The sequence below is a fragment of the Sus scrofa genome, chromosome 13, assembly GCF_000003025.6.
Source record: "Sus scrofa isolate TJ Tabasco breed Duroc chromosome 13, Sscrofa11.1, whole genome shotgun sequence".
NCBI classification, from domain to species: Eukaryota; Metazoa; Chordata; class Mammalia; order Artiodactyla; family Suidae; genus Sus; species Sus scrofa.
In genome coordinates, this window is record NC_010455.5 from 26,220,210 (window position 1) to 26,245,891 (window position 25,682).

Here is a 25,682-nt window from a genome sequence, read left to right on the forward strand (position 1 = left end):
GCTACAGGAGGACGGAGTGCTTCTCTCTCCTGCCCCCAGCAGAGGCACTTCCAGGACCTGAACAAGACCTGAAGGGAGAGTCCATTACCTTCCCATAATGCCTTCAGGCAATGACTTCCTCCCAAGCATGCGGACATGCTGGCCCACAGGAAGAAGCAAGAAGACTCCAGCACTCAGTGGCTGTCTCCTGACTCTGAGAAGTATGAAGGGTGATTATTGCACTGTAGGGGCTGCGTGGGGGCTGCTGTCACGGACTGTGGGTGCTAGAGGAGGCCAGTGTTAGGGAGGGGTGCCTGAGCCAGACTGTGGGGTTAGGGTCGGGCTTCCTGGAAGAGCGGGGTCATCAGAGCAGAGTCCTGAGGTAGAGTCAATGATGTTAGAGGAGACATGAGTTAATCACAGTAGCCAGGCATGTTTCTAAGGCTGTACATCTTTAATGTACCACAATCGCCAGGGAAGGGGTTACCTGTACCATTTTCCTCAGTTGATAGAAAAGGAACCTGACATACAAGGAGATTAGGTTAGGTAGTTGGGTCAGCCCCATAAGCTTCTGGAGCTGACTGCCCTGCAAGGGCAAGAACTTAGCTCACCTATCTATACCCAATGCTGGCTGAGACCAGCCTGGGCTGGCCATCAGGTTGTGCCCTTGTGAGGCTCAAAGAGAATGGTTCCGGGAAGCAGATGGGTTGGTATAGCTCCACTTTTAAGAGCACAGGTTCAGCCATCTGACTTGAGCCTGAGCTTCACCTTGCTGGCAATCCACTTCTCTGAGCCTCATACTCGTCTGTAAATGGGCACACTGCCGGCCCTGACCTCACTGGGTTCTTGGGGGGATTCAGTGACTCATTGCTTGGCCGAGGCCTGGCTCACTGAGCTGCTTATAAAGAGAGGCTCTTAGACCGAGACGCCCTTGCTCCAGAGGTCCAGACAAAGCAGGAAGAGTGGTCCACTGGGTGAGTCCTGTGCAGTGGGGTTTGTAGGGAGCTTGGCATATGGGGTGGCATGAGGGTGGAGGGCTAGGGAGGCCTCTTGGACCTGAGCTGAACAGCTTGAGGTCAGCTCCCTTCTGTGTGAGGGGTGGTGAGAGAGGAAGACGCCTTGCATCCACAAAATGAGGAGCAGGAAGTGACTGCAGGAAGACCAGCAAGGGCTACTGGGAAACGTGGGCAGGGGAGCCAATTCACTCAAGTCTCAGGTCTTTTCATGTTTCTTGTTGATCAAAGTAAAAATGCAGGGAAAATGTGTGTGTGTGTGCGTGCGTATGTGTGTGTGTGTGTATAATTGTCTTGGTTGTGTGTGGGGTCTGTGTGGGGTTTTTTGGTATGTTTATGGCATGTGTGTGTACTCCTGCGTGTACTCTGTGTGTGTGTGTGTGTGTGTAAGGCTCAGGGACTGTAGGAGATACGGTGTGTGTGGCAGCCTGTGGAGAGGGGGTGGGTGGGCAGAGACTTCCTTGTAGGGTGGTCGTGGGCTCCCTGGGGGAGAGATCGGGAGGCTAGTTCTGGCCACTGGAAGTGGGGCAGGGCCCCAAATGAGTCCTTTTGCTGCAGGCCACCTGACTTGGACTCCTGAGAGCAGGGAATGGCCCAGGGACAATGGGATGTGTTTGGGGCTGGGTCAGCCTGAGCCAGACTGCAGCCTTGTCCAGTTCAGCTGTGGTGCCCTAGAGGCCCCCACGGGACAGTGGCCAAGCCATGCCCATGGCTCAACCAGGTCTCACCTGTCAGTGAGACTGTCACCTGAGCTCCAGGTCCACAGCACCTGCCTGGGGTACAGCCAGGGAGAGGCCTCACATGAGGTTTCCCATCCTCAGCCTCTGCTTGTTGTTCCTCCACTCTCCATGCACCTGTCACCTGCGCCCACCACCTTGTGGCTCTGGGTAGGTCCTCAGTGTTCTCATCTGTGAAAGGCACTTATAGCCCACCTGCTGCCCACTGGCGTGAGGGCTGGGGAGGTCATGCTCATGGCTACGGGGACAGTAATAAGTGGTGCTACTCAGGAGGGGCCATGGACACTAACCTGGATGGACCAGGTTGCCCCACTCCCCACCTGACCCACTTGAGTTATATTCTTCAGGGCCCTAGTTCTTGGCTCCTTTGACAAAAACCCTTTCCTCCCTTAAAGGCTCTCCTGGGCCTTCCCGTTTACCCTCCTCCACCCACACCTCTAGGAGATTGGAAGGACAGCCCCCACCCCACCCAGACCTGGGCAAAGAGCCTGGAAGCCACAGCAGGAAATACAGGGGGCTCTGAGGTGCTGCTTCTGCATACCCCTTCTGGTCCATGGTGGCCCTCTGTTTCCCAAGCCTCTCTGTCTGGACCAGCAGGTCCTTGAATGCAGCAGCAAGTCAAATTCACCTCCAGGCCCCTCACAGTCCTGGAGAGGTTGGCATGCAGTTGGCACTCAATGACTGCTTGATGGCCAGCTGGCTGATTGGATAGTGGCTTGGAATCTGTCTCCCCAGCTGACCTGAGGCTTCCTAGAGCTCAGGGACTGTGTCTCCCTTGCTTGGAACCCTCACGTTTGGGGCAGAGGAGTTGCTTGACAGGTATTTGTTGAACTAATAGAGGTCATATTGAGGGCTAACATTTATTGAGCACTTACTGTGTGCCAGCCGCTGTGCTAGTACTTGGCACCTTTTAACTCAGTGAGTCCTGAAGAGAGATTCTGACAGGGGAGTGGAGTAGACCTGCTCTGACTAAGCTGAGGGTGCTGGTGGCAGGTGTGTGACAGGGACTGTTGGCACACAGCTCCACAGCAAAGCTCTCAGGGCTGCCTGCAGAACCTGTAAATTAAAACTGTCCTGTTTACACCCATAGTTGGCTAAAGATTGCAGACTAACTTCTGCAAGATGCCCACTAATCAGTTTGCCCGAAAATGTGCTAACAGGATTTCCTGTGCCCAACTGCAGTTTCCTCCCCATCCAATGTGGAATCCATCTATTGACACATATCCCTACAGAAATACACAGCAAGCTAAAATCAGTTAAGTGTCTTGGAGGCATTCTGACACCGATAACAGTCTTTGAGGAAGGTTTCTATTAGTGTCCCCATTTTACAGATGAGGCTCAGAAGGTTAAGTAACTTGCCCAAGGATACACAGGTGGTGAGTGGAGAGAAATCTGCCTCAGGCACTCCTACCTGTTCAGACTCCAGGGCCAGAAACCCTTTCCTCCTCATACCCAGCCCTGGGCCAGGAAGGACAGCAAAACTACCTTGAGTAGTCAAGGGTATGGATCATGCCACCCTGCACTCCCTTGAGGTGACCCCTGGCCTCCATCCATCCCCAAGAAGGATGGCCAGTCCTATGCTTGCCTTCCCCTCCCAGGGGCTCTGCTTAGGGCCAGAGCTTGCACCCCTCTGCACTCAGATCACCCTCTGGGCTCCCTGGCGCCTGCAGGAGAAGGTGCTAACTGCTTGGCCTCATTCTAACTGCATCTGGCGCATTCCTCACTGTCACACAGCCACCTCCCAGCACAGGTCCTCTTCCTCTCTCTAGCTCTGCCTGGCTATTTCACTTCATGTGGGATCAGAGGAAAACTTCCTTTTCAGGGACCCTTAGGATCCCTTCATCCTGATGGCTTTCACTACACTTGCTGGGGGTCTCTAGACCTGTACCCCATACAGGATTGGGAGCTCTGAGTGGAAGGCTGGCACAAAGTCCCTCCTCAGCCTCACCTCTGAGGAAAAGCTCAAGCAGACAGGGTCCTAGAAGGCCCAGGTGGTTTCCCCTGGGGAGGGGATTTTCACATAAGTACTGTGTTTGTGAGTCACCACACAGGTGACACACATGACTGGTCTTCACAAGCGGGAATGTGCATCCACATCCACACAGGCATGCACGCAACCACACTCACCTGTGTGGAGGGGAGGGGCCTATGAGTGTTGTGCTGGCACTGTCTGTGGTAACATGTGTATACATATAGTTGCATGCTCCTGAGTCTAGGTATCTGTGTACATCTGTGTTTTGGTGTGGCCTGTGTGTGCACAGTTGTGGCCACAATATCTAGAGTTGGGTGTGTGGCCACAGACCATGGAGCCACCCCTCCTCATGGCAGTAACTGCAGTAGAGGGGGTGACACTCTGCGGCAGTCACAGAGGGGCATGGGGCAGCAGCACCCCTCCCAGTTCACCCCAGTGCTGCAGTGAGGGAGGCACACCATGCCTTTTTCTGGACCCACTGCCTCAAAATTCTTCTGCCCAAAGCTCCAAGTTGGCCCCACCTCTGCCCTCTGCCACCAGCACTCACAAGCTTCAGCCTTTTGAAAGTAAAAGGAGGTGCCTCTTGGAGCAGCTGTGAGGGGCTGAGCTGCCCAGCAGTGGGTAGGCACACCTACATCTACTGCTGTGGAGCTGCGTGCCAACAGTCCCTGTCACACACCTATACCTAATCTGCTCAACTGGAGGACCCTGGTTTTTGCAAGCAGGCAGGCTAGTGTTAAATATTAGCTCATTGTCTTTCTGTGAGCCTCACTTTCTCTGTAAAATGGGGTGACAACACCCTGGGATCCTGGAGGTCTAAATGGGGTCAGGTTGCCAAGTAGATGCTCACTGGGAGCTTCAGTGATCATGAAAACACCATTATTATTACAAGCCTGAGGGTCTGCATCAATGGAAGAGCCCTAAAGGGTGGGCTGACAAGAGAGAATGATGCTCCCAAGTCTGTGGAGGGTGGGGATGGAGCGGGGAGTGGTGTGTGAGGATGCTCTGGTGAGGGATAGGGGGATGGGGCTGGGATGCTCCCAGCCTGGAGCACTCTGGGCTCTCCTGCACATATGGAGACCTGTGGGCATTAAGGGTCCCCCACTAGGCTCTAGGACAAGGCTGATGAGCACCTGCCCAAGGGACTGCATCTGTACATTCAAAACCAGCTTGTAATCCCAGAGCTCTTGCTGATGCCAACAGACCACTGGGCTTCTTTCCACGCTGTAGCCAAGCCTGCCCAGGGCTTCTCCTTTGCAATCCTACCATGGTTTGTTGGCTCTGGTCACTCTTGGAAAGTCTCTTCTGGGAGAAGGGGCCCAGCTGGCTGCCCCAGATTGGCTTTCAGGGGCAGATGGATTCCTCAGACAGATCCTGGTCCTCTCAAGGCCGGAGGCTGCCCTGTCCAGCCTGAGCTGCCATCCTAGTGCTTGTCCACCTTCTGCTGCCGCAGGGCCTGCAGAAAGACTCCTTTTACCTGGCCCAGGGTCTCGTGGTACATACGGAAGTCCTCCTCCTTTCCCCGCAGGGTACTGTCCAGGGCAGCCTTCAGCATTTCATTCTCCTCCACCTGGATGGCTATCCTGGACCACATGGAGAAAGGGCTCAGCATGGCTGAGCTGGCACATGTGTGATGCGTGCATGTGTACAACAGCCCTGGGAATGAAGCTGCCAGCATGGCTGCTCTTCAGGCTCAGGGTTCTCGCTTCCCTGTCCCCCCCTCTCATGGACCCTTGGGGGAATACTGTGGGATTTCTCTCTGGGCCACCCAAAGCTACTGGGCTTGGCACGCAGTAGCCCCCAAAATGTTGTCTGCCTCAGGAATGAATACTCATTTGTAAAGATTCCCTCTCCTTCCTTTCCCATCACTGCATATGACCTTAATAGATTTAACCCAGTGAGAGCAGGGGGTTCAGCAACCCAAAAACTTCCCTTGGGACGCTGGGGTCTTTAGGCTCATAGCTGGGTTTCTCTGCCCTCTGATGGCCAGCCACTGAATTGCAGGCCTAGAACCCAAGCCCCAGCAGGACCAGCCTTCTGGGCAAAGAGAAGTCAAAGAGGAAGGGACATGATCCCTCGCCTATCTACACCTCCACCTAGACACTACCCTTTCAGGAAGATGGGGCAGGGGGCACCTGGTGGTCAGCTCCTCCATCTGGGATTCCACAGGCACATTGGAGAGCTGGGTAGAGGACAGGTCCTTCCTCTCACTCCCGTTCAGGTTATGCTTGGTGTTAGAGGCGGGAAGACCTGTGGGGCGGCAGCAGCCACTTTCTGTGATAGGCCATGGCCCTGTGTTAACACTTCTTTCTCCAACCCCCAACTGCTCGCTTCCTGCTTTTCCACTTCTTTCAAGGTGCAGGACAAGGGTTGCCTCTCTCCAGGCCATGACTCTGCCTGCTTTGTAGTAAGGTGATTCTCTGATTACTGTCTCCCTCTTTGCACTTTACAAGTTTCTGGAAGGCAGCTGGGCCTGAGGTCTGGCCTGCAGATTACATCTGAGTGTAGGCAGTCATTGCATCTGATGCCCTCTTGCCACTGCGTCCCCCACCTCCAGTCCCCATCCACACATTCAGCAGATCTAGGATGGCTGGGGCGGAGGAAAAAGAATGCTCAGAAAAAGAAATCAAAGCCCAGCTGTTGGGGAACGTGCACATGATCACAGCATCAGAAAACCTCTGTGCTGATCAGGCCCTCGGGGCAACATGGTGCATCAGAAATCACCCGGCATCGGCACACTTGGCTTTCACCTCCTGCCGTCTGGCCTCAGGTGAGCCATCAACCTTTCTGAGCTGGTTTCCTCACCTGTAGTATGAGGATAATAGTTCTTGTCTCTAGAGCTCTGTGAGGTTACAGTGAATTCACATTTGGCCCTCAAGCCCCTGTGTGACCTCAAGGGACCACTGCCTTAGCACCTTGTGACTTCCCCACCTCACCTCATAATCCACCCGCACTCCCCACACTCCAGTTTCACTACCTCCAAGTGTCCAGCCACAGGCCCACCACAATGTTTTTGTTTTGTTTTGTTTTGTTTTGTTTTTATCTTTTTGCCTTTTCTACGGCTGCTCCCGTGGCATACGGAGGTTCCCAGGCTAGGGGTCTAATAGGAGCTGTAGCTGCTGGCCTACCCCAGAGCCACAGCAATGTCAGATCCGAGCCGCATCTGCAACCTACACCACAGCTCACGGCAATGCTGGATCCTTAACCCACTGAGCAAGGCCAGGGATCAAACCCGCAACCTCATGGTTCCTAGTCAGATTCATTAACCACTGAGCCACGATGGGAACTCCCGCACTACCACAGTGCTTTTGCACGTACTCTTCGCTTGGGTGTCTATGCCACATCCCTGCGCTCTTCCACTGTCTCTGCTCAGTTGTCAACTCATCAATGAAGCTTCCGATGGCTGCCCCATAGAAAACAGCTGCTCTCAGCCCCTCATATCCCTTCCTCCGCTGCAAGCCACAGTACTTGTCTCCATCTGACATATTATGTCTTTTACTGGTTTGTTTAATGTTCTCTTTCCCGCTGTCATGGAACTGCCATGAGGGACCACATTCCACAATCAGGCTCCCAATTTTAGATAGAGAAATGTGCTCTGCCCCTGGAGGGTGGTGCCCTTCCCAGGTCACAGGCTAGCCTGGACAGAGGCCACTTGGCCACTTTCTCTTGGGCAGTTTCCCCTCACTGTCCAGGCAGGATCAAAGTGGCTTTTCCTACTGTGGCTTAGCCCTCTTTGGTTGGAGGCTTGGCTGCCTGGCAGGAGGTGAGTCCAAGGCCTAGAGACACCACTTTCCTAAGGGCCCTGTTCCAGGAGGGTCAGCAGGACTAAGCCTCCATGGCCTTTCCCAGCCTGGACTCTCAGCAGCTCCAGGAAGGCTCCTGGTTTCCTGGCCCTTCTGGTGGGAGAAGGGCACCACTCCCCATTTATGCCTCACTTTGGCACATCCTTCTGAAATGTTCTGATCTTATCTCTGCTGGGAAAAAGATGTGAGTGTCCTTGGCTGGAGGAAGGGATACAGGAGTACTGGGGATACAGGAGGAAAGGCAAGGAATTAGGGACAGCACCTCTACTCCAGAGCCTGGAGGGATTGGATGGGGACATCAGAGAGAGGCAGGCCTATCCTCTCCACACTGAAGAGTCTTCCTCCCCAGAAATGGCTTCTAGCTCTAGTCTCCTGTACCCCTGCTGTCTCAGCCCTATGAGATGCTGCCACTTCTGATCTGGAGACTGTAATTAAGAACCAGTGTTAGAGCAATAGACCCTTTAGTTTAGGACAACTAAATAGCACTTTGCAGCTGGTGTGGTCATGTGGCTAGGATCTGACTAATAAGATGAAAGCAGAAGTGACACAGGTGCCCATAGGGTCCTGCCCTTGAAAGGTAAGGAGGAGTTTTCCCCTTCCCTTCTCTTCCTGCTGCTGGTGGGGAAGCTGACGGAGCCATCTTAGACCATAAGCTGTGTGTCGAAGATGGTGGCACATGGGCAGAGGAGCCTGGGCCGCCAAGCCTTTGGAGAGGCCACTGTATCCCTGCTTCCGCTCAGCTGCTGCGGGAGGAGACAGGTTTCCTTTGCTGGTCAGCCCCTGCTGCTCTGGTCTCATGGATGACTTTAAACAAATCCTAGGATGGAGGGCTGAGGACTGCGGGCTGGGGTGGTGGTGGCAGTAGAGGTGGTGTCTGAGGGCATTCAGCAGAGGCACTTCCATCTTATTCTAAGGGCTTTCAAGGGGGCCAGGCCAGGGCCACATGGGCTGACAGTGCTCTGGGACTCCTGATTCTGACTGGGGGTCCAGGGGTGGGGAAGACAGTAGCAGCAGGGGCAGGTAGCGCTCCACCTTGATGGAGGGGCTGACCTGTGCTGCTGACTGGCTCTGCCCCCACTCCAGCCCTACCTGTTTTGCTCCTGGGGGCTGCTCTCTGAGAGGTTGACGTCCTTGCAGGCTCCAGGCGCATTTTTTCCAGGTGCTGCTCCAGCACCACAGTGCGGTGCCGCTCCTCCTGCAGCTTCCTCTCCGACTCCAGAAGCTTGATGTTGCTCTCTCCACCCTGGTGACGAGAGGGGCTGCCATACTCCCTGGCACTTACCTGCTCAGGCTCTTAGAGAGGTAGGCTCATCCCACATTGGTGGTGGTGGGATTTGTTCTTCCCTTTTTTTTTTTTTTTTTTTGGTCTTTTTGTCTTGTCTAGAGCTGCTTGCCTATACCTATACCACAGCCAGAGCAACACCAGATCCAAGCTGCATCTGCGACCTACATTACAGTTCACGGAAACGCTGGATCCCCAACCACTGAGCGAGGCCAGGGATCAAACCTCATGGTTCCTAGTCGGATTCATTAACCACTGAGCCATGACGGGAACTCCTGTTCTTCCTGATTTTTATTGCAGTAACATAGGTAAGTGCATTTAAAAACCATATAGTCCACTCCAAGGTTTAAAATGAAAAAATCAAAGCCCCTCCCCACTCCTCCTTAGTCCCATTCCATCTCTCCAGAAGCAACCACTTTACCACCTTTAGCTGTTTCTTTCATTGTTTACTGCTGTATTTCTACAGATGCTTATGCTATTTTTCAAGGCTTAAATATAATCTTTTGACTTCCTCTCATGCAACATGAGAACTAAGTTTTATTTTAATACTTTCCCCTTGACAAACAGAATCACCTCTCCACCCCCAATATATATACTTATATTACCATGCTTTGGCTGAATTAATAATGAGTGGTGTATTTGTTTTCTATTGCGGCTATAACAAATTACCACAAACTTAGCAGCTTAAAACAACACAAATTCATCGTCCCAAGGTTCTGTAAGTCAAGTTCAGCAGGTTCTTTTGGTTTTTCTGCTCCAGGTTTCACAAGCCAAAATCAAGGTATTGACTGACCTGGCTCTTACCTGGAGTTTGTGGGGGAGAATCTAATTCCAGGCTCACCCAGGTTGTTGGAAGGATTCAGTTCCAATTAAAGGACTGAGATCCCTGTTTCTTGATGATTGTTGGCTGCACGACTGTCATCTTTTAGAGGCTACTTGGCCCCCTCCATCTTCAAAGCCAGCCAGGTACACTTTTCATGCTTCAGCTCTCTCTGACTTTTTCCATAGCATCTCTCTGACTGACCCCAGCTGGAGAAATTTCTCTGTTTTTAAGGGCTCAAGTGATTAGATTGGGCCCACCTAGTAATCCAGGATAATCTTCCTATTTTAGGGCCCATAACCATTATTACATCTGCAAAGTCCCCTTTTGCCATATAACATAAAGTACTCACAAGCACAAGAGCAGGGAGTGAAGGACATGAGGGACAAAATCCTGTTTACCACAGGGCGTTACATTAGGACAATTATTCAGACAGGCAGTAGACTAATGATTTTATTTTCTTTCTTAGTTGTTTGCTTTTGGACTTGGTGATTGCTTTCTCTTTATTATTGTTGTTGTTTTCTATATGCCTGTTAGTAATTCATGGGCCTTGAGGACCTTGTTATTTGATTATTTCACTGAAGGATCTGATTAATCTCACTGAGCCTGGGGCTAAGGTCGTTCTTATGGTTAGGTATAGCATTTCACACTTTTATACTAAACGCTCAGCTGGAAGGCCAGGACTCCCTGAGATTTAACCCAGGGAAAGGGTTTGCATACATGCACACGCGTGCACACGCGCACACACACACACACGCAAATAAGAGTGTAAGCTGGAGTTCCCATTGTGGCTCAGAAGTTTAAGAACCCAACGTTGTCTCTATGAGGATGTGGGTTTGATCCCTGGCCTTGCCCAGGGGTTAAGGATCCAGCATTGCCACAAGTTGCTGCATAGGTTGCAGATGCAGCTCAGATATGGTGTTGCCGTGCCTGTGGCACAGGCTGCAGCTGCAGCTCCGGATTGGACCCCTGGCCGAGGAACTTCCATATACCACAGGCATGACTGTAAAAAGAAAAAAGAAATCAGAGTGGAAGCCTGGAAATTTAGGTATAGTGTTGGAGGAAGTGTTCTCCCACCTTGGTGAAGAGTCAAAAGGGAAGAGAATGGTCAAAATTTTGAACAGAGTACAACTACCAACACAAAACTGTTTGTCAACACAGTATACAGCTACTAATGCAACCTGTTCCAGCATGATCCTTGAAACTTTATTTGTAAAAGCAAAAGCCTAAAACAACCTAAAGGCCCATCAACAGGGGAAAGACCAAATAAATGATAACATATTCATATTATGGAATATGGTATAATATGATGGAATTGTGCTGTTTAACACAGTGGCAGCAGCCTCTTGTCTACATGTAGTAATCAAATAAAAAATGAATGAAAATTAAATTTAAAATTTAAAATTCAGGGGGAGTTCCCGTTGTGGCGCAGTGGTTAACGAATCCGACTAGGAACCATGAGGTTGCGGGTTCGATCCCTGGCCTTGCTCAGTGGGTTAAGGATCGGCGTTGTCATGAGCTGTGGTGTAGGTCACAGATACGGCTCGGATCCCACGTTGCTGTGGCTCTGGCGTAGGCTGGTGGCTGCAGCTCCGATTAGACCCTTAGCCTGGGAACCTCCATATGCCATGGAAGCGGCCCAAGAAATGACAAAAAGACAAAATAAATAAATAAATAAATAAAATTTAAAATTCAGTTCCTCAGCCACAGTGGCCGCATTTTAAGTGCTCAAAAGCCACCACGTGGCTAATGGCTCCTGCACTGGCCACCGTGGGTGTAGAACATCACCATCATCACAGAAAGTCCCACCGGGCAGCACTGCTCCAGCAATGAAAGAGAATGAGGTAGAGCTGTATGTATGCACATGGTTAGATCTCCAAGTTATAGGACTGTTCAAAAAAGCAAGTGCCACAAGAATACATCTAAGAGAATGGCATTTATGCAAATAAATGATAAACCAATTTTGGTGGGTTAACAAAATAAAGCACTCTGTAACCATAAAAAGAATATGTACTGACATGAGAATGTCTGTAATATATTACTAAGTGAAATAAGTAGCAGAAGCTGATGCATAATATATGATATAACTTAAAAATTTATAACAAATCAAACATTCAAAAACAAATACTAATGCTAATGTAAGTCAGCCAGTGCATTCAAAATAAAGGAATATGCTGCAGTTACTGACTAGTTACCTGTGGGAGAGGGGCTTTCATTTTTCTGTGACGTATTTCAGTTAGGTTTGCATTTTGTTTAAGTTTGTATTCCATTTGTGATTGGGGAAATAATAAAAGAAACTATAAGCAAGCCCCATGTAAAATGCTAACTGATTTTATGAATTCTGTCAAAGTTTAGGGACAACTGAACTCTTGACTTCTCCCCCCAGATATGCCCTCCCCATCTTGATGTTAACCATCACTCATGCAGTTGCTTGGCTAAAAAACCTGGAAGGCACTGTTGCCTTCTCTTTTTTCCTCACTGCTTTCAGCTTTGAATTCATCAGGAGGCCCTACAGCTTCTCCAAAGGCACACAAAAAGCCACATCAAAGCCAGCTCCTACTCACTCCTTCACCTGTGGACTCTCTTGAGGTTGCTTCTCTGCCTGCCTGTACATATTTCTCTTTCTACCTGAGACCTCCAGATGCACTGGTATTCTCATTATTCTCTTTTTTGGCCAGTCTTCATTCTTACCGGCTACTTAGCTCCTTCAGTCACTGGCTGGGCTAATTTCAGCTTGCAAGATCCTTGTTTGTCAGTGGCCCTGGGTGTGATTCTGAGAGCCTTCCAACACCATATGCATCAACCTCATGAAATTCCAAATACTTTAATTTAATTTATTTATTTGCTTTTTAGGCCACACCTGAGGTATATGGAAGTTCCCAGGCTAGGGGTTGAATCGGAGCTGTAGCTGCCAGCCTACACCACAGCCACAGCAATGTGAGATCCGAGCCATGTCTGTGACCTACACCACAGCTTACAGCAACTCTGGATCCCTGACCCACTGAGGGAGGTGAGGGATCTAACCTGCACCCTCTCATTTCCGCTGAGCCACAATGAGAACTCCCCCAAATACTTTTAAAGATTTACCTTTTTACTTTGTAATTGATTTTCAATGTATTTCAAGAGTCTGGCCAAACTGACCCAATGGCAGTGTGAAGTGAAGAATTTTAGTTAAGTTACTGGTGAATATCTTGGTGTTAAAAATGTTTGCTTCCATGAAGACTGTAACTGTCAGGATGCTAATGAAGAATACTCATATAAGGTGGTCCTGTTACCCAGGAAGTAATTGATACAAATGACACAAGATCTTCATGAAGACAAACATACATAATATTATACATTTATACATAATATTAAATGCATAATTTGTAAAGAACTCTTAACAGATATAAAGAAGAAAAACAATTCTCTAAAAATATGCAATGGTATAAGTAGTTAATAGAAAAGTACATTTAAAGGGCTATAAACATGTGAAAAATATGCTCATCCCCACTTTTGGTTATAGCAAAGTATATAAAAACAACAATGAGATATTAATGTTCCTTTATTAGTTTGGAAAAAGTGTTAAAGATTGATAAAACTTAGGTGAGAGCATGGTGAAATGATTGATAGTTCACATTACTTGTGGCAATGTAAATGGATTTTTTTTCTTTTTCTTTTTCAGCTGCACACGTAGCGTATGGAAGTTCCCAGGCCAAATTCGAATCTGAGCTGCAGCTGTGACCTACTACACATGTAGTAATGCTGGATGTTTAACCCACTGTGCCATAGTGGGAACTCAATAAATGAATTTATTTTAAAGGGGCAATTGGCCATTGTTAGTGGACATTTTAAATGTGTGTATTTGATTCAGCAGTTTTACATTTAGAAATTTATGATATTGATACAATCCCACAAAAAGGTAAAGATGTGTGCAATGTGGATCCATCTCTTAGTAATATATGTGTATGCATAATGTATATGCAAATATATTTTTAGATGTGCAAAGAAAATATTTTGGAGTTCTAACAGTTCTTTTCTATGAGGAACAGGGAATTGAAGATTGGGAAAGGAGGCTTTTTGCAGTAAATATGAATACATTTGTATTAGAAAAATTAATCAAACCTCCAGTAGAATAAGGCAGGGGTTTTAAGGCCCATGTGAAAGCAGAAGACCCAGACTTGGGCCCTGATAAGGCAGTAAGTAAGTTCTCTGCATAATTCTGGGAGCCTCAGAAGAGTGTCTTATTTATGATTAGAGGACTGACAACATCCATCCATGGTGAGGGAAGGGTGAGGAAGACTGTTGACCAGGGCTTTCAGTAGGGGAAGAGGCACTGATCATGAGAAAATTGAAACATAAGGCCAGCTCTCATGTGCTCAGGAAATCCTGAACAAATAAATTAGTATTAAGTACCAACCTGAGACCACTGAAACCCCAAAAGCTCCACAAAAACAAGAGCAGAGCCATCTGTAAGAATACTTTCATAGCCTAAGAGTGCCCTAAGGAAAAAACCCACTGAAGATAAGCTCCCCAAAACACAAAAAGATAAGCTCCGGAAACACACAGGGAAAGAATTCACCATGACAGGGAGTTGACAGGCATCACTTAGGATCCTAAGTAATGATGACAGAGCAACTTTAAAGGAACTAAATAAGTTTAAAATTATCAAAAAGAGGAGCTCCCGTTGTGGCTCAGCAGAAACAAATCTGACTAGCATACACAAGTACCCAGGTTCGATTCGTGGCCTTGCTCAGTGGGTTAAGGATCTGGTGTTGCCATGAGCTGTGGTGTCACAGATGTGGCTCAATTTGGCATTGCTGTGGCTGTGGTGTAGGCCAGCAGCTGTAGCTCTGATTCGACCCCTAGTCTGGGAATCTCCATATGCTGTGGGTGCGGCCTTAAAAAGACAAAATAAAATAAAATAAAATAAAATAAAATAATCAAAAAGAGAAAGGCAAGAAACCTTAATGAAAGAACAAATGTTATAAGCCTGGACACACCTTTCAGATAAAGAAAGGACTAAATATCAAAGGTCTCTGAGAAAAGAAGATGCTGTACCTTGGGGTGACAAATCCAAATAGAGTTGGGGGGATCTAAGTGCAGAGAGAGCCTGGGCCCCCTTTTTAGAACCCAGGGAGAGAGCAATGCCCTGGAGTAGAAAAGGCCATGTGTCTTGGCTAATGGGCTTGGGACAGCCTCATAGAACTCCCCCACACCCCTAAATGTCACAGAGCAGAATGAGCCCCCAAAGGTCTAGGGTAACAGCTTAGAGAGAATCACAAATGCATGACTCTAAAAGTGAGTGTCTCTTTACATTTTGAGCCCTAGGTGTCCTGCATGCCACACCCTCATCCCAGCTCTTCATGGAGAGGTCCAGAAGTTGAAGCACCACGTGGAGAAAGGCCACAAACAGGAGAACTGAGGCACCCTGCCAAACTTCCAGCTGAATGGGGCATATGAGTGATCTAGCTGGCATGATGTGACACAGAATTACCTAGGCCACCCACAGAATGGTGAGATACTATATCGTGTTTGAGGCCACCAGGTTTGGGATGGTTCCTTAGGCAGCAATAGATAACTGATCACCTTGGTTCACAACTCCCCACCCACCTGAGGTACAACTGAAAGGAAATGGGAGAAAAAGCCATAACTGAGTATGCTTCTTCCACTGGAGAGATTAGAGGCTTGTACTATCCATTATATTTCAATTTCAGAAAAAAAATTAATGTTACTTTTCTCATATACCTGAACATGTATAAAATTCATATCCTCTCAATGTACTTACAACATGAAAAGAAAACAAAGCTGATCATTGCTTAGGGAGTTGCCATCTGCTGACCAGTTCCCACCACTCCAGCTCCTTTGGTGACGGTACTCTATCTTTCTCTTTGGCAAGCTGCCCCTCCTCCACTCTTTGAGGACCTGGAGGTCCTTCCATTCAGGGTGCCTGGCCTGTGTCCAGGAATGGACTTATGAGTGCTAGCACAAGAACTGAAAGCCACTGGGCCTGTGTCATTCCGGTGGTCCAGGAGACACCACCCAAATGTTCCTGCTACCAAGATTCCTGGACCTTCTTGGGCTCCTTGTCTGCCCTGCACCTCGGAGTTGGTTGGCACCTTCCAAAACTCTCCTTTCCCTTAATTTAGCCAGAATTGGTCTCTATTGTCTGTCACCAAAGAGCCCTGATTAACATGTAACACAGCCTGTTCTGGCAGACATTCATTGGTGTCCTTTATATTTTTCAGTGTGGAGGTCACATGGTTGGGTCATGTGTTGGCCTGGGCACCTACAGTTCTTGCCAAAAGGGTCACTTGAGCGAGAAACACTGATTTATTTGAATAGAAATCTGTCAACAACACCATTGGAGGAAACCCAACCTCCTGCTTCACTGCCTTGGGCCACACACTTCCCCCCCCAACCAGGGATGTCTCAGCTCTCCATCTGTCAACAGCTCTCTTCCTCTTTGTAACTCTACACATCATCTAGCCTGGGGCTTCTTCCCACCAAAGCCTCCACTGACACCGAGTACAGTGCCATGCTCCTCACAGACCTTCATTATGGGATGATTTACCTGATTTTCCCATTCCAGAGAGTCCTTCCCCTGAGAAGCCCACCTCATGGTCATATGCATGCAACAGTCCTGCTGGGGGCATGTAGGACAGGGCAAACCACAAGTGTGATGATGGGGACCCGAGGCCAGGGGACACTTGGGGAACATGTGAGATGTGCCTGGGAAGGCTCAGGACCAACACTGTGGGAGCCACACTCACCAGTGAGGTGGACCTAGTCATGGACATGGACTGGCCCCTGTGCAAGAGAGATGCCCTGTGGTCAGGCTGCCCACCCCCACCTCACCTAGGCCCATGAGAGTGCATCCTTGATGCTAAGTGTTACCGTTTCTGCAGGACAGTGACAAATTCTGTGAGCCGGTCACGTTCCACCTCAGCGGCCTGCCAGAGGGCCTTGAACTCTGTCACCTGTGTCTGCCAGCCTTTTTGTTCTGGTGAGTCCAAGAACCTGGGGACCAGGGCGAGGGCAGAGGTCATTAGGGTTATCTGAAGAGATGCTTATCCCTGTGATGGTGGAAGGGACTGCAAGGACATTCAGGGGTCCTCAGAGAGAGCGAGAGAGAAGGAAGCTTAACCCAGTCCCTCCTGGTCCTCCTCTGTTGGCTTCTCAGCCCACCATTCCTGGCCCTGCTGAAGGCTCTAGACCTCAATTAGCTGGCTCCAAAATCAGACCCAACCAGGGCTGAGTTTCATTAGCACCTCTGTCCCTCCAATCCCTGTAGGTACCTAGAATTAGTCTGGTTGCTATGGAAAATGGCTCTTGGGGACTTGGGGTGCCCTAGGGACTTGTGTAGCCTGGAACTTGCCACCCTTCTCAGTGCCAGGTAGGCCCACTTCTGTCTCCCTGCCAGCCTGTCTTGGCACTCATGTATCTCCTGGTGTGGTCCCTAGCCCAGTCCGCTTTCCTGGGCCCTGGACACTTGCTTTGTGCTTTGACCAGTTTTCTCCAGCCTTGATCCAATCTTGATCCAGCCCATCACTGGGCCTTACTTGCTGGCTGGGTTTAGGACCCAAGGTGAGTTCTGCCCCCCACCCCAACCCCCAAGAGCCCATGTGCAAGTGCCAAGCTGCTCTCTGCTTTGCCCTCACCCTTAAGGGAAACCCTGGTGATGCCGGCTGGCTTTTCCAAAATCAAAGGACATGGGGAGGACTGGGCTGGGCCTGGAGGCTGACTGGTTCCCCTCCCGTGGGCCCTCTGAGCAGGGGTTGGTTGAGATGGGCTCTGAGGACTTCCGGCTCCTCCATATTCTGGCTCCTCAACGTACACTAAGGCCTTTCTGCTCACACTGTGCTCTCTCAGTCAGTGCCTGTGGCATCACCTGGGAGCTTGTTAAAAATGCAGGATCCCATTTCCTGCAGGATCTGACCTGCTGAATCAGAATTGCATCTAACCTGGGAGATCCTGAGCTGATGTGTGAGCACAGCGCAGTCGGGAAAACCCTACTCCTGTCATCTCCATCATCTCACATGTTGGGGGAGGAGCTGATCCCTTCGTCACACCCACCTCCCAGGCACCCTGTCTGAGCCACCAGCCCTGATAGACACACTTTCTAGGGTCACTCCATGAACTTCTGCCCTGTCATGGACAGCTCCATGAGGGCAGGGCCCAAATATGGTTGGGTTCAGTAAATATTTGTGGAAGAAACAAGATTGAGAACCAGCAGTCTAGGCAGCCCAGGGCATGGTGGCTCCTGCATCCCATGGAGTGCAAAGGTCATGACCACATAGGCCTGGAAGGGACCTTGGGGGCATCTTGTCCAACCTCCTGCTCCTACTACTGTGACTATAACCTCAGAGCAGCGGAGCCTGTTTTCTCCCTGTGGTGTGAGGAGAGTGTGGCATAGGCCCCTGAGGCCTGGAGTCCCCTCCCCTCTGAGTGCCCCTATGACCCCAGGCGGGGGGCAGGGGTGCAGCTGCAAGGGTAGCCTAGGTCCATGGTCCCTGTGCTGTCAAATGTCAGGCCAGAAGTATCCCAAGTTCTTCTTGGGAATAGCAGCCAAAGGACAGATTTGCTGAGAGCCATACAGCAAGTCAGATGTAAGACCAGGCCCCTCAGAGGTCTCCACTGGAACCTGAGCTGACCTGCCTGAGGGGTCGGGGGCGGGGGTTGACATCAGGAGCATGGCTCCAGTGGACAGTGGGTAGATCTCGGGACAGGGCTCTGAGGAAGGACAAAGCCAGCCTTTGTCTGTGAGCTGGCAGAAGAACAAAGGGCCATTTAAGCCCTGAGGCTTGATTTTTATCAACAAAGAGGGGCACAGAGAGCTAAGAGGATATCAGTGGCTTAAAGTGGGAACCCATAAGATGTGAAATTCTCCCCCTAGAGACTGACTCTCAATGGACAGGAGGAGGCAAGGGAAGGTGCTGGGCTCCAGGCCCTGCAAGCTCCCTCATGTTAACTCTGCTGTAGCAGGAAGGAACTCTGGACTAAGAATCGAGGCTGAGACTCTACTTCTGAAGCTGTTTGCTCTTCACCTTAGATAAGGCTTTTGACCTCCCTGATCCTCCATGTCGTTATGGAACCTGGGAAGAGTCCCTGAACTTGGCCTGGCCTCGATTTCCTATCCTTGTAATGGGAGGGCAATATGGGCTGAGCAATCAAGGATGGGAAGGCCTGTGAGGGCCTGGGGGGCCTGGGTTCCTACCTGGGTGATGGCCCGTGAGGACTGGGCAGGGAAGGCCACGTGAGAGCAGATTCCACCAGCGTGTGGCCCAGGCTGGTCACGGAGCTGTGCGAAGGCAGAAGGGGCTCATCACCATGGACAGGAAGGCTGGGCATCAGGCACCAGCAGGGAACCAGAGAGCCTGAGGAGGGGCCCGTGCTGGCCCTCACAGCAGCCTTGCGATATGCTCCCTCCTTTCTAGAACTCTTGCTTGCACAAAATGAGACAGAACCAGGGGACATCAGAGCCCCGAACAATCCAACACAGGTCTGTTTGAGAATCCTAAAAGCAGGTGAGATTTGAGGCCAGCTGGGAGAGGATTTTACAGGGAGCTGCATCCTAGTGCTCTTGAAGTAATAGTATCTGGCCTAACCAGCTCCTTCATGCAGATGCAGGGCTGACAGAGGGAAGGCCAGCATATCAAGACAATGCCACAGTCATCATAAAATTGCACCTGTGGCTTCCCATCGGGGGCAGCAGGAAACAACCTTTCTTCTGAATCATTAATATTTACTTTCCAACCTCTCCATCCCATTTTTTTCTTACCGTGAAGATCCAAGCCTGCCAGCGTGATCACCTGCTGCTGAGGCTGGGGACCTGGCCAGGCCCAGATCATTGGGGAACTTGGTGGTGGCAGGGTTGACCTCAGGCCCACTGGACCCCTCACCTACTCCTTTATTCCGAAGATACTGCAGAGAATAGAATGGGTTCCGTTCTCAGGGCTCTGGCTCAGAGGCCTGGAGAAGGCAGGAGGGGTCTTGGCTTGATTTCAGGGCTTTCAGGGGATATGAAAGAGGCTTCTTTTCAGGAGTGCAAAGAGAAGCCTGTTTGGTGAAGGCGCTCCTTGCATGATAATGACAGTTAATAATGCCTCTCTTCAGAAAAGGAGCTGCATGACGAGAGGAGGGTGACTGGGGCCAGGAAGCTGTTCCACATTCGAGTCCCAAGGGGAATTTCAGGGTTAGGTCCACCTCTCTGGGTAGCCCCACCCTCATGGGGATGATTGCCAAGTGTGACTTGAGGCCACCAGCCTTTGTCAGCTGGAGATACTTGGACCTTCCAGACACCTGAAGCCAAGAGTGAGGGCTGGCAGCCTGGCTTGGAGGCTGGGCTTCCCAGGCCCCTGCTCACCCCGACGCCTCCTTCTTCCTGATGGCTGAAGGACCAACAGGTCAGGCCACCATCAACGAAGGAGACAGTAGTATGAGCCCCAAACAACCTGGCATGTTCCCCTAAGCCCCACCCATCCTGAGAAAGCCCACACCCATGCAGCATGTGCCAGCTTGTCTGGTGGGTAGTGCTTTGCCGCCAACTGGCTGGTGGCCTCTGAGGGAAGGATCAGTCCTCCTGTGTGTGCCAGGATCCAGGAAATGGTGAGGTGAGATGCTTTTCCCTCCAGACTTCTGCCAAGGCAAAATATCTTTAGGAACTCAGTATTAGATCAGCATTTACTGAGCAACTACTGTGTGCTCTGTCCTAGGCCAGGCACTGAGGCACCATGGTCTATGCCGTTTAAGGGGAGTTTGGGGGCCAAAAAAGGAAAATGATCACACAGCATGACAGAATTTGGCTTGGAGATGCACGGGGAGATAGGACAGTGCCCAGGAAGGGCAAGTAACACTGAAATGGAGCCCTGGAGCTTCCTGGAGGAGCTCTTGACTAATAAGATCTAAAGGCTGAGAAGTGGCTGGCCAGGAAGAGGCAGAGGAGAAGGAAAGGGAAGGTATATGCCTCAGGCATGTGCACAAGCCCAGAATGGGGAGAAAGCAGGGCCACCAAGGAGCTAAATGGCACCCACATGGCCAGAGTGGTAGAAATGGAGGCGTGAAGACAGATGCAGGACGGGTGGCAGCAGGAGCTAGTCACATGGTGCCTTGCAAACTGGATGAAGGATTGTGGCTTCCCCTCTGCCATCCCTCTGCCTAGAAGGTGGATATAAAGGCTGGCACTGTGGCCACTATCTTGGGTCATAAGGATGAAGGCCACAGCTGGGGAGAGAGAGGGTAAGCTGAAAGGAGCGTGGACCTTTGAGGATTGGGTGAGGCCAGGGGTGATGGGGAGCTGAGGACAAATTGAGCAGGGAGACAGTCAGGTCTGTGCCTCAGGAAAGGTGTGTGCGCAGTGGGCTGGGGAGCCACATGGAAGCAGGGAGCCAAGGCCAGGTGGGCCGTGGTGCAGCCCCACTGAAGGCAGGTAGAGAGAAGTGGAAGTGGCTGAGGTTTCTCTGGATGCCAGCTGGACTTGCCAGGACTTCGGAATGGATTCTGGGCCAACCCAGGGCCCTACTCACCTGCACGCTAAGTTGCCCGATCTCCAGTTCCAGCTGCCGCACCTTGGCCTCCCGCTCAGCCACCATGGCCCGCAGCTGGGCCACAAGGCTGCTGCTCCGCTGAGCCTCGTTGTTGAGCTGCTGGTCCAGGTGGTGCTGGGACACTCGTGTCTTTTCCTCCTGTAGACTCAGGCTGCCCAGTATCTCCTGTAGCTGCCTCAGCTGGTCCTGTGGAGCCCCAGGTGAGGGTTGGCAAGGGTCAGCCATGGCTCTTGGTAAGGAAGGCCTCTCCTCATCCCCAGCAACCCACCCCTTCCCTGCTCCCGCTGGAACTAACAGTGGGACGCTAGTGTTTCCTGGAGAAGCAGAAGGAATACCTTGCCTGCCCTTGGGAGGATTCCATCAGGTTTTCCTGTCCTCAACTTCCTTCTTCCTGAGACTGGGGCCAAGAAGAACATCTGAGAGGTTCTCAGGAAATAGAGAGCAACTTGGATGATGGCCCCTCATCCAGTAGAGGAGATACTTGGGTAAAAAGAAACCCTTTGCAACTCTGTTGGGAGCCCGCCCTTGAAGGCGGTACTTGGACCCCATCACTGATCCTTCAGCACCTACCTGAGGCCCCATCCCTGGAGAGAAGACTCCTAGCGTGGAGGCTTCCTGCCTGGGGGCCGGAAGGAGCATGCTGGTGACCTGTTGTCCTCATGTCATTATGGAGGAAACTGAGGCTCAGAGAGCCCAGGGCACACTGCTGGTGAATGGCAGGGTTGGGGCTGGTTTTGCAGCTCTCACATGCCATCTTCAGTGACAAAGAATGATGGTCCCTCGGGACCTCAGAGGACATCCAGCCTGCACCTTATTTTAAAACTGGGACCTGAGGCCCAGAGAGGGGATGCAACTGGTCTGAAGTTACACAGTGAGGTATGAACAGAGGCAGGCCCAGATTTCAGGTCTGCTGTGCCCTGCCTACCACCCTGCCTGGTGAAATTATTATGGATTGAGGCATGCCTAAGCCAGCATCAGTTTCCCCTTGCACCCCTGTCAAGGCAGGCACGACCACCCCAGGGATCTGTGGGCACAAATTGGAATTCAGAGACCAATGTTGAAACTAAAAAGACTAAAGTTAGACCCTAGACCCCAGAGAGAAAAGGCCAGGCTAGGGTCAGGAAGGCAGTGTGGCTTTGCTAATCAAAGGTTTTAGGGTCAGAAAAACTGGTTTGAATTCAGTTGTGTGGTCTTAGATGACTTATTGAACCAATTAGAGCAATGGTTTCTCCATCTGTGAAATGGGATAGTAATACATGTCCCTAGAGTTTATCTTGGTGACTAACCATTATAAACTGCCCAGAAGGTACAGACAAGTATATGTACCAGCCCCCCTCAGGTGTCTCTTCCATTCCTCCCCGAAAAATAACCCAGGGTGTAATCCCATCTGCTGCCCCCTCATCCTCTTCTTTCTCCTTTGGGGTCCACAGGCCCAGTGGCTTGTGTCACTGTCAACCTCCCAACGTGACCTTTACTGGCTCTTGGCCACCTCTGAGCTGCTCCTGTCCCTGGAGCCAGACTTTGGGGCTGGGACCAGCAGAAGCAACGGGCTCCCATGTTATTCAGGAGGCATTTTGGGGTGGGTGAGTGCTCCTGGTGGCTGGGGCTGGGTCACAGGGCTCTGGGTTGGCCTGGGGTCCCAGGGGCAGGAGCGCACCATGAGGGCATCAATAAGTTCGTCATCATGCCGGCCCTTCTCCACGAGGGTCCCCATCTGACTCCTGAGGGTCTTCACTTCACTCGACAGCACCTTGTTGCGGGACCTCACACCCTCAAACTTCTTTTTCAGCTCTTCGAGCTCTCTTGGAGGGCATCTCGCTCCGCCGCAAGTTTCTGTAACCAGAAAGCGCGATTACAGGAGTTCCCATCATGGCTCAGTGGAAACAAATCTGACTAGCATTCATGAGGACAAAGGTTCAATCCCTGGCCTTGCTCAGTGGGTTAAGGATCAGGCACCGCCGTGAGCTGTGGTGTAGGTTGCAGACGAGGCTTGGATCTGGTGTTGCTGTGGCTGTGACGTAGGTCTGCAGCTACAGCTCTGATTCAATCCCTAGCCTGGGAACCTCCATATGCCATGGGCACAGCCCTAAAAAGACAAAAAAGAAAAAAGAAAAAGAAAGTGCATTTACGGCCCATGGGCTGAGGGAGACCTCGGCCTTGGCTGGGCCCTCACACCCCCCTCACAGGTGAGGCCAGAGCTAGGAGGGGACTCACTGAGGCCACAGAGCAGGTCAGTGGAGACAGGGCCCTGAGTGCTAGCCCTGGCCTCTCAGGGATGACGGATGTGACCTAGATGGGGTACAGGAGCCAGAGTCAGGAAACCTGCTGGTCAACTCTGGGTATGTCTCCCGAGAACCCTCAATCCCTGCCTGAGGGGAGAACAGCCATGCTTCAATGGACAGTGCCAAGCCTAGGGTTCAAACTGAAGTGCCTCAACCCACCAAGGGCTAGTTTCAGGTCCAACATCTCTAAACACCCAGATTGAGGCCACTGAATGTTCATGAAATGGGCTCTGGGTGAGGAACCAGTGAGGAACCAGTCAGGCAGCTCAGGATAGATCGACAGGATGTGAGGAACATGCACGGAGATGACCCAAACCTCCTGTGTCTGCTGACAACAAGGGGAGCCTCCAAGTCCTCGCAGGAGTGGGCATGGTCTCCTGGCCCTGCACACCCCTACCTCCTTCAGGGCATGCGTTACCTCCCAGCCTTCCTGTTTTTCTCTCTCCAGGTTGCGGATCCTCAACAGGTTTTTCTCCTGTGCTGACAGCTTCCTTGGGTCTGGATGGGCAGGCAGCTCATCACTGGCTGTTTCTATAGACTGGCTCCGGGTCTGTCCCAGCTGTCTCTCAAGCTCTCGAACCTGAAGGTGGTAAAGCTCACTGTTCCACAAGGGGTCTGCAGTCAGACTTGGCCCCTCAGAGGGGCTGCCCTGTGGGGGGATGGGAGACCCCACTAGAGGGATGACACCACAGTGCCTGATGGACATGGAGGCCCCTAGGAGAGGGACTGGGATGGGGGAGGGATCTGAGGTGGCATCCTGAGCAAAACAAGGAAGGACATTAGAGAGGTTTAGCTTGGAAAAGAGAAACTTCAAAGTAAATGAGAAAAATCACCCCACCTCTGAGGGACGTTTGAGGCCCAGAAGCAGATGTATAGCTCCCAGAACTTGGGAGGACAGTATAGCATGTCTCAGTACCAGAAAGGGTTCTCTAACAGACAGCCCACTCAGACATGGGTAGGTTCCTCAGGAGGCCAAGGATTCCTGGCCACTTGCAGGAGATACTGCAGAGGGAGGGCAGGTTTTGGAAGCTGGGAGACCAGCTCAAAGTCTCATTGGCTATGTGACTGCACAGATTACTGAACTCTGAATCTCAGGTCCCTCATCTGTGAAAGGGCCTATGGGTACACCCTGCATAATGTTATTACACGTTCAGTAACCTGAACTTGTCTGAGCCTGGGAATCCCCAAGATGCTTCTTGGAATGACAAACCTTAGAGTCCATTCCAGGTCAGAGCTCCAGGGGATCTGCATCTTAAACAAGTGCTACAAGTGATTTTTAAGATTAGGCACTTTGGAGTTCCTGTCATGGCTCAGTGGTAATGAACCCGACTAGTATCCATGAGGATGCGGGTTTGATTCCTGGCCTCATTCAGTGGGTTGAGGATCTGGCATTGCCGTGCCCTGTAGGTTGCAGATGAGGCTTGGATCCCGCATTGCTGTGACTGTGGTGTAAGCTAGCAGCTGCAGCTCTGATTCTGTTCCTAGATTGGGAACTTCCATATGCTTCGGGTGTGGCCCTAAAAAGAAGAAAAAAAAAAAAAAAAAGGATTAGGCAACTTTGAGAAATCCCAAAATGGCCTGAGGGACTCCCTCAGCACAGGGAAGATAGATGTCATCCCACAGAGTGATGGCTTTATGACACTGAGGTTAAAGTGGATAACTCCTAGGACCCTTCTAATCCTGTTTCCGTGTTGTCACAACATAAATGACATAACAAAATTGAGTAAACCTGAGCCAGGGGCAAAATTCACTAGCCTCTTTGGTAAAGGGTAGCAGTATGGCTTTGAAAGCACTTGTCAGCACCCTCGTGTGGCACTGTATGGTAATTCCACTTAAGCAGTAAAGAACACAGTACTATTACTTTACACAGCTTAACAACCCTAACAATAATAACTAATATGTTGAATGCTTATTATGGCCAGGCGCTGTGCTGGCTGCTTTCCAAACATTATTTCACTTAACCCACAACAACCCTACAAGGAAGGTATTATTACCTTCAGTTTACACATGAGGAGACTGAGGCACAGAGAGACAAAGTGACCTGCCCAAGGACACTGAACTTACAGACTAGAGACTGAGGCCAGACTCAAACTCAGGTCTCTGGAATCCCTAAGGCCACACAGTGGTCATTAATTACAGTTTTTCAGAGACCTCCCCCTTTGCATTGGCTTCAAGGATCCTGCAGGAGACCATGGATAAAAGCCCCCTGGGAACGTGAGATGAAGATGATGTGCGTGGCAAATAACGGAAGTGACACACCTACTCATGT

The 25,682-nt window shown here is 50.7% G+C and overlaps 1 protein-coding gene and 1 long non-coding RNA gene across 2 annotated transcripts in view; one reads left to right on the top strand and one right to left on the bottom strand.

The window, feature by feature from the left end:
* The window catches only part of CCDC13 (coiled-coil domain containing 13), a 45,078-nt gene continuing 19,808 nt past the window's right edge, over positions 413-25,682 (bottom strand). Inside the window, 11 exon segments of the mRNA XM_013981522.2 lie at positions 413-5,284; positions 5,837-5,951; positions 8,594-8,797; positions 15,199-15,209; positions 16,483-16,605; positions 18,803-18,886; positions 19,367-19,509; positions 21,111-21,317; positions 22,789-22,937; positions 22,940-22,964; positions 23,832-23,993. Coding sequence (XP_013836976.2) covers positions 5,125-5,284; positions 5,837-5,951; positions 8,594-8,797; positions 15,199-15,209; positions 16,483-16,605; positions 18,803-18,886; positions 19,367-19,509; positions 21,111-21,317; positions 22,789-22,937; positions 22,940-22,964; positions 23,832-23,993 — 1,383 coding nt within the window. The 3' untranslated portion in view covers positions 413-5,124.
* LOC106505578 lies at positions 8,946-15,785 on the top strand. The gene is made up of 3 exons (XR_002338244.1): positions 8,946-9,094; positions 9,547-9,752; positions 14,911-15,785. It is a non-coding gene; the product is annotated as an uncharacterized LOC106505578 (long non-coding RNA).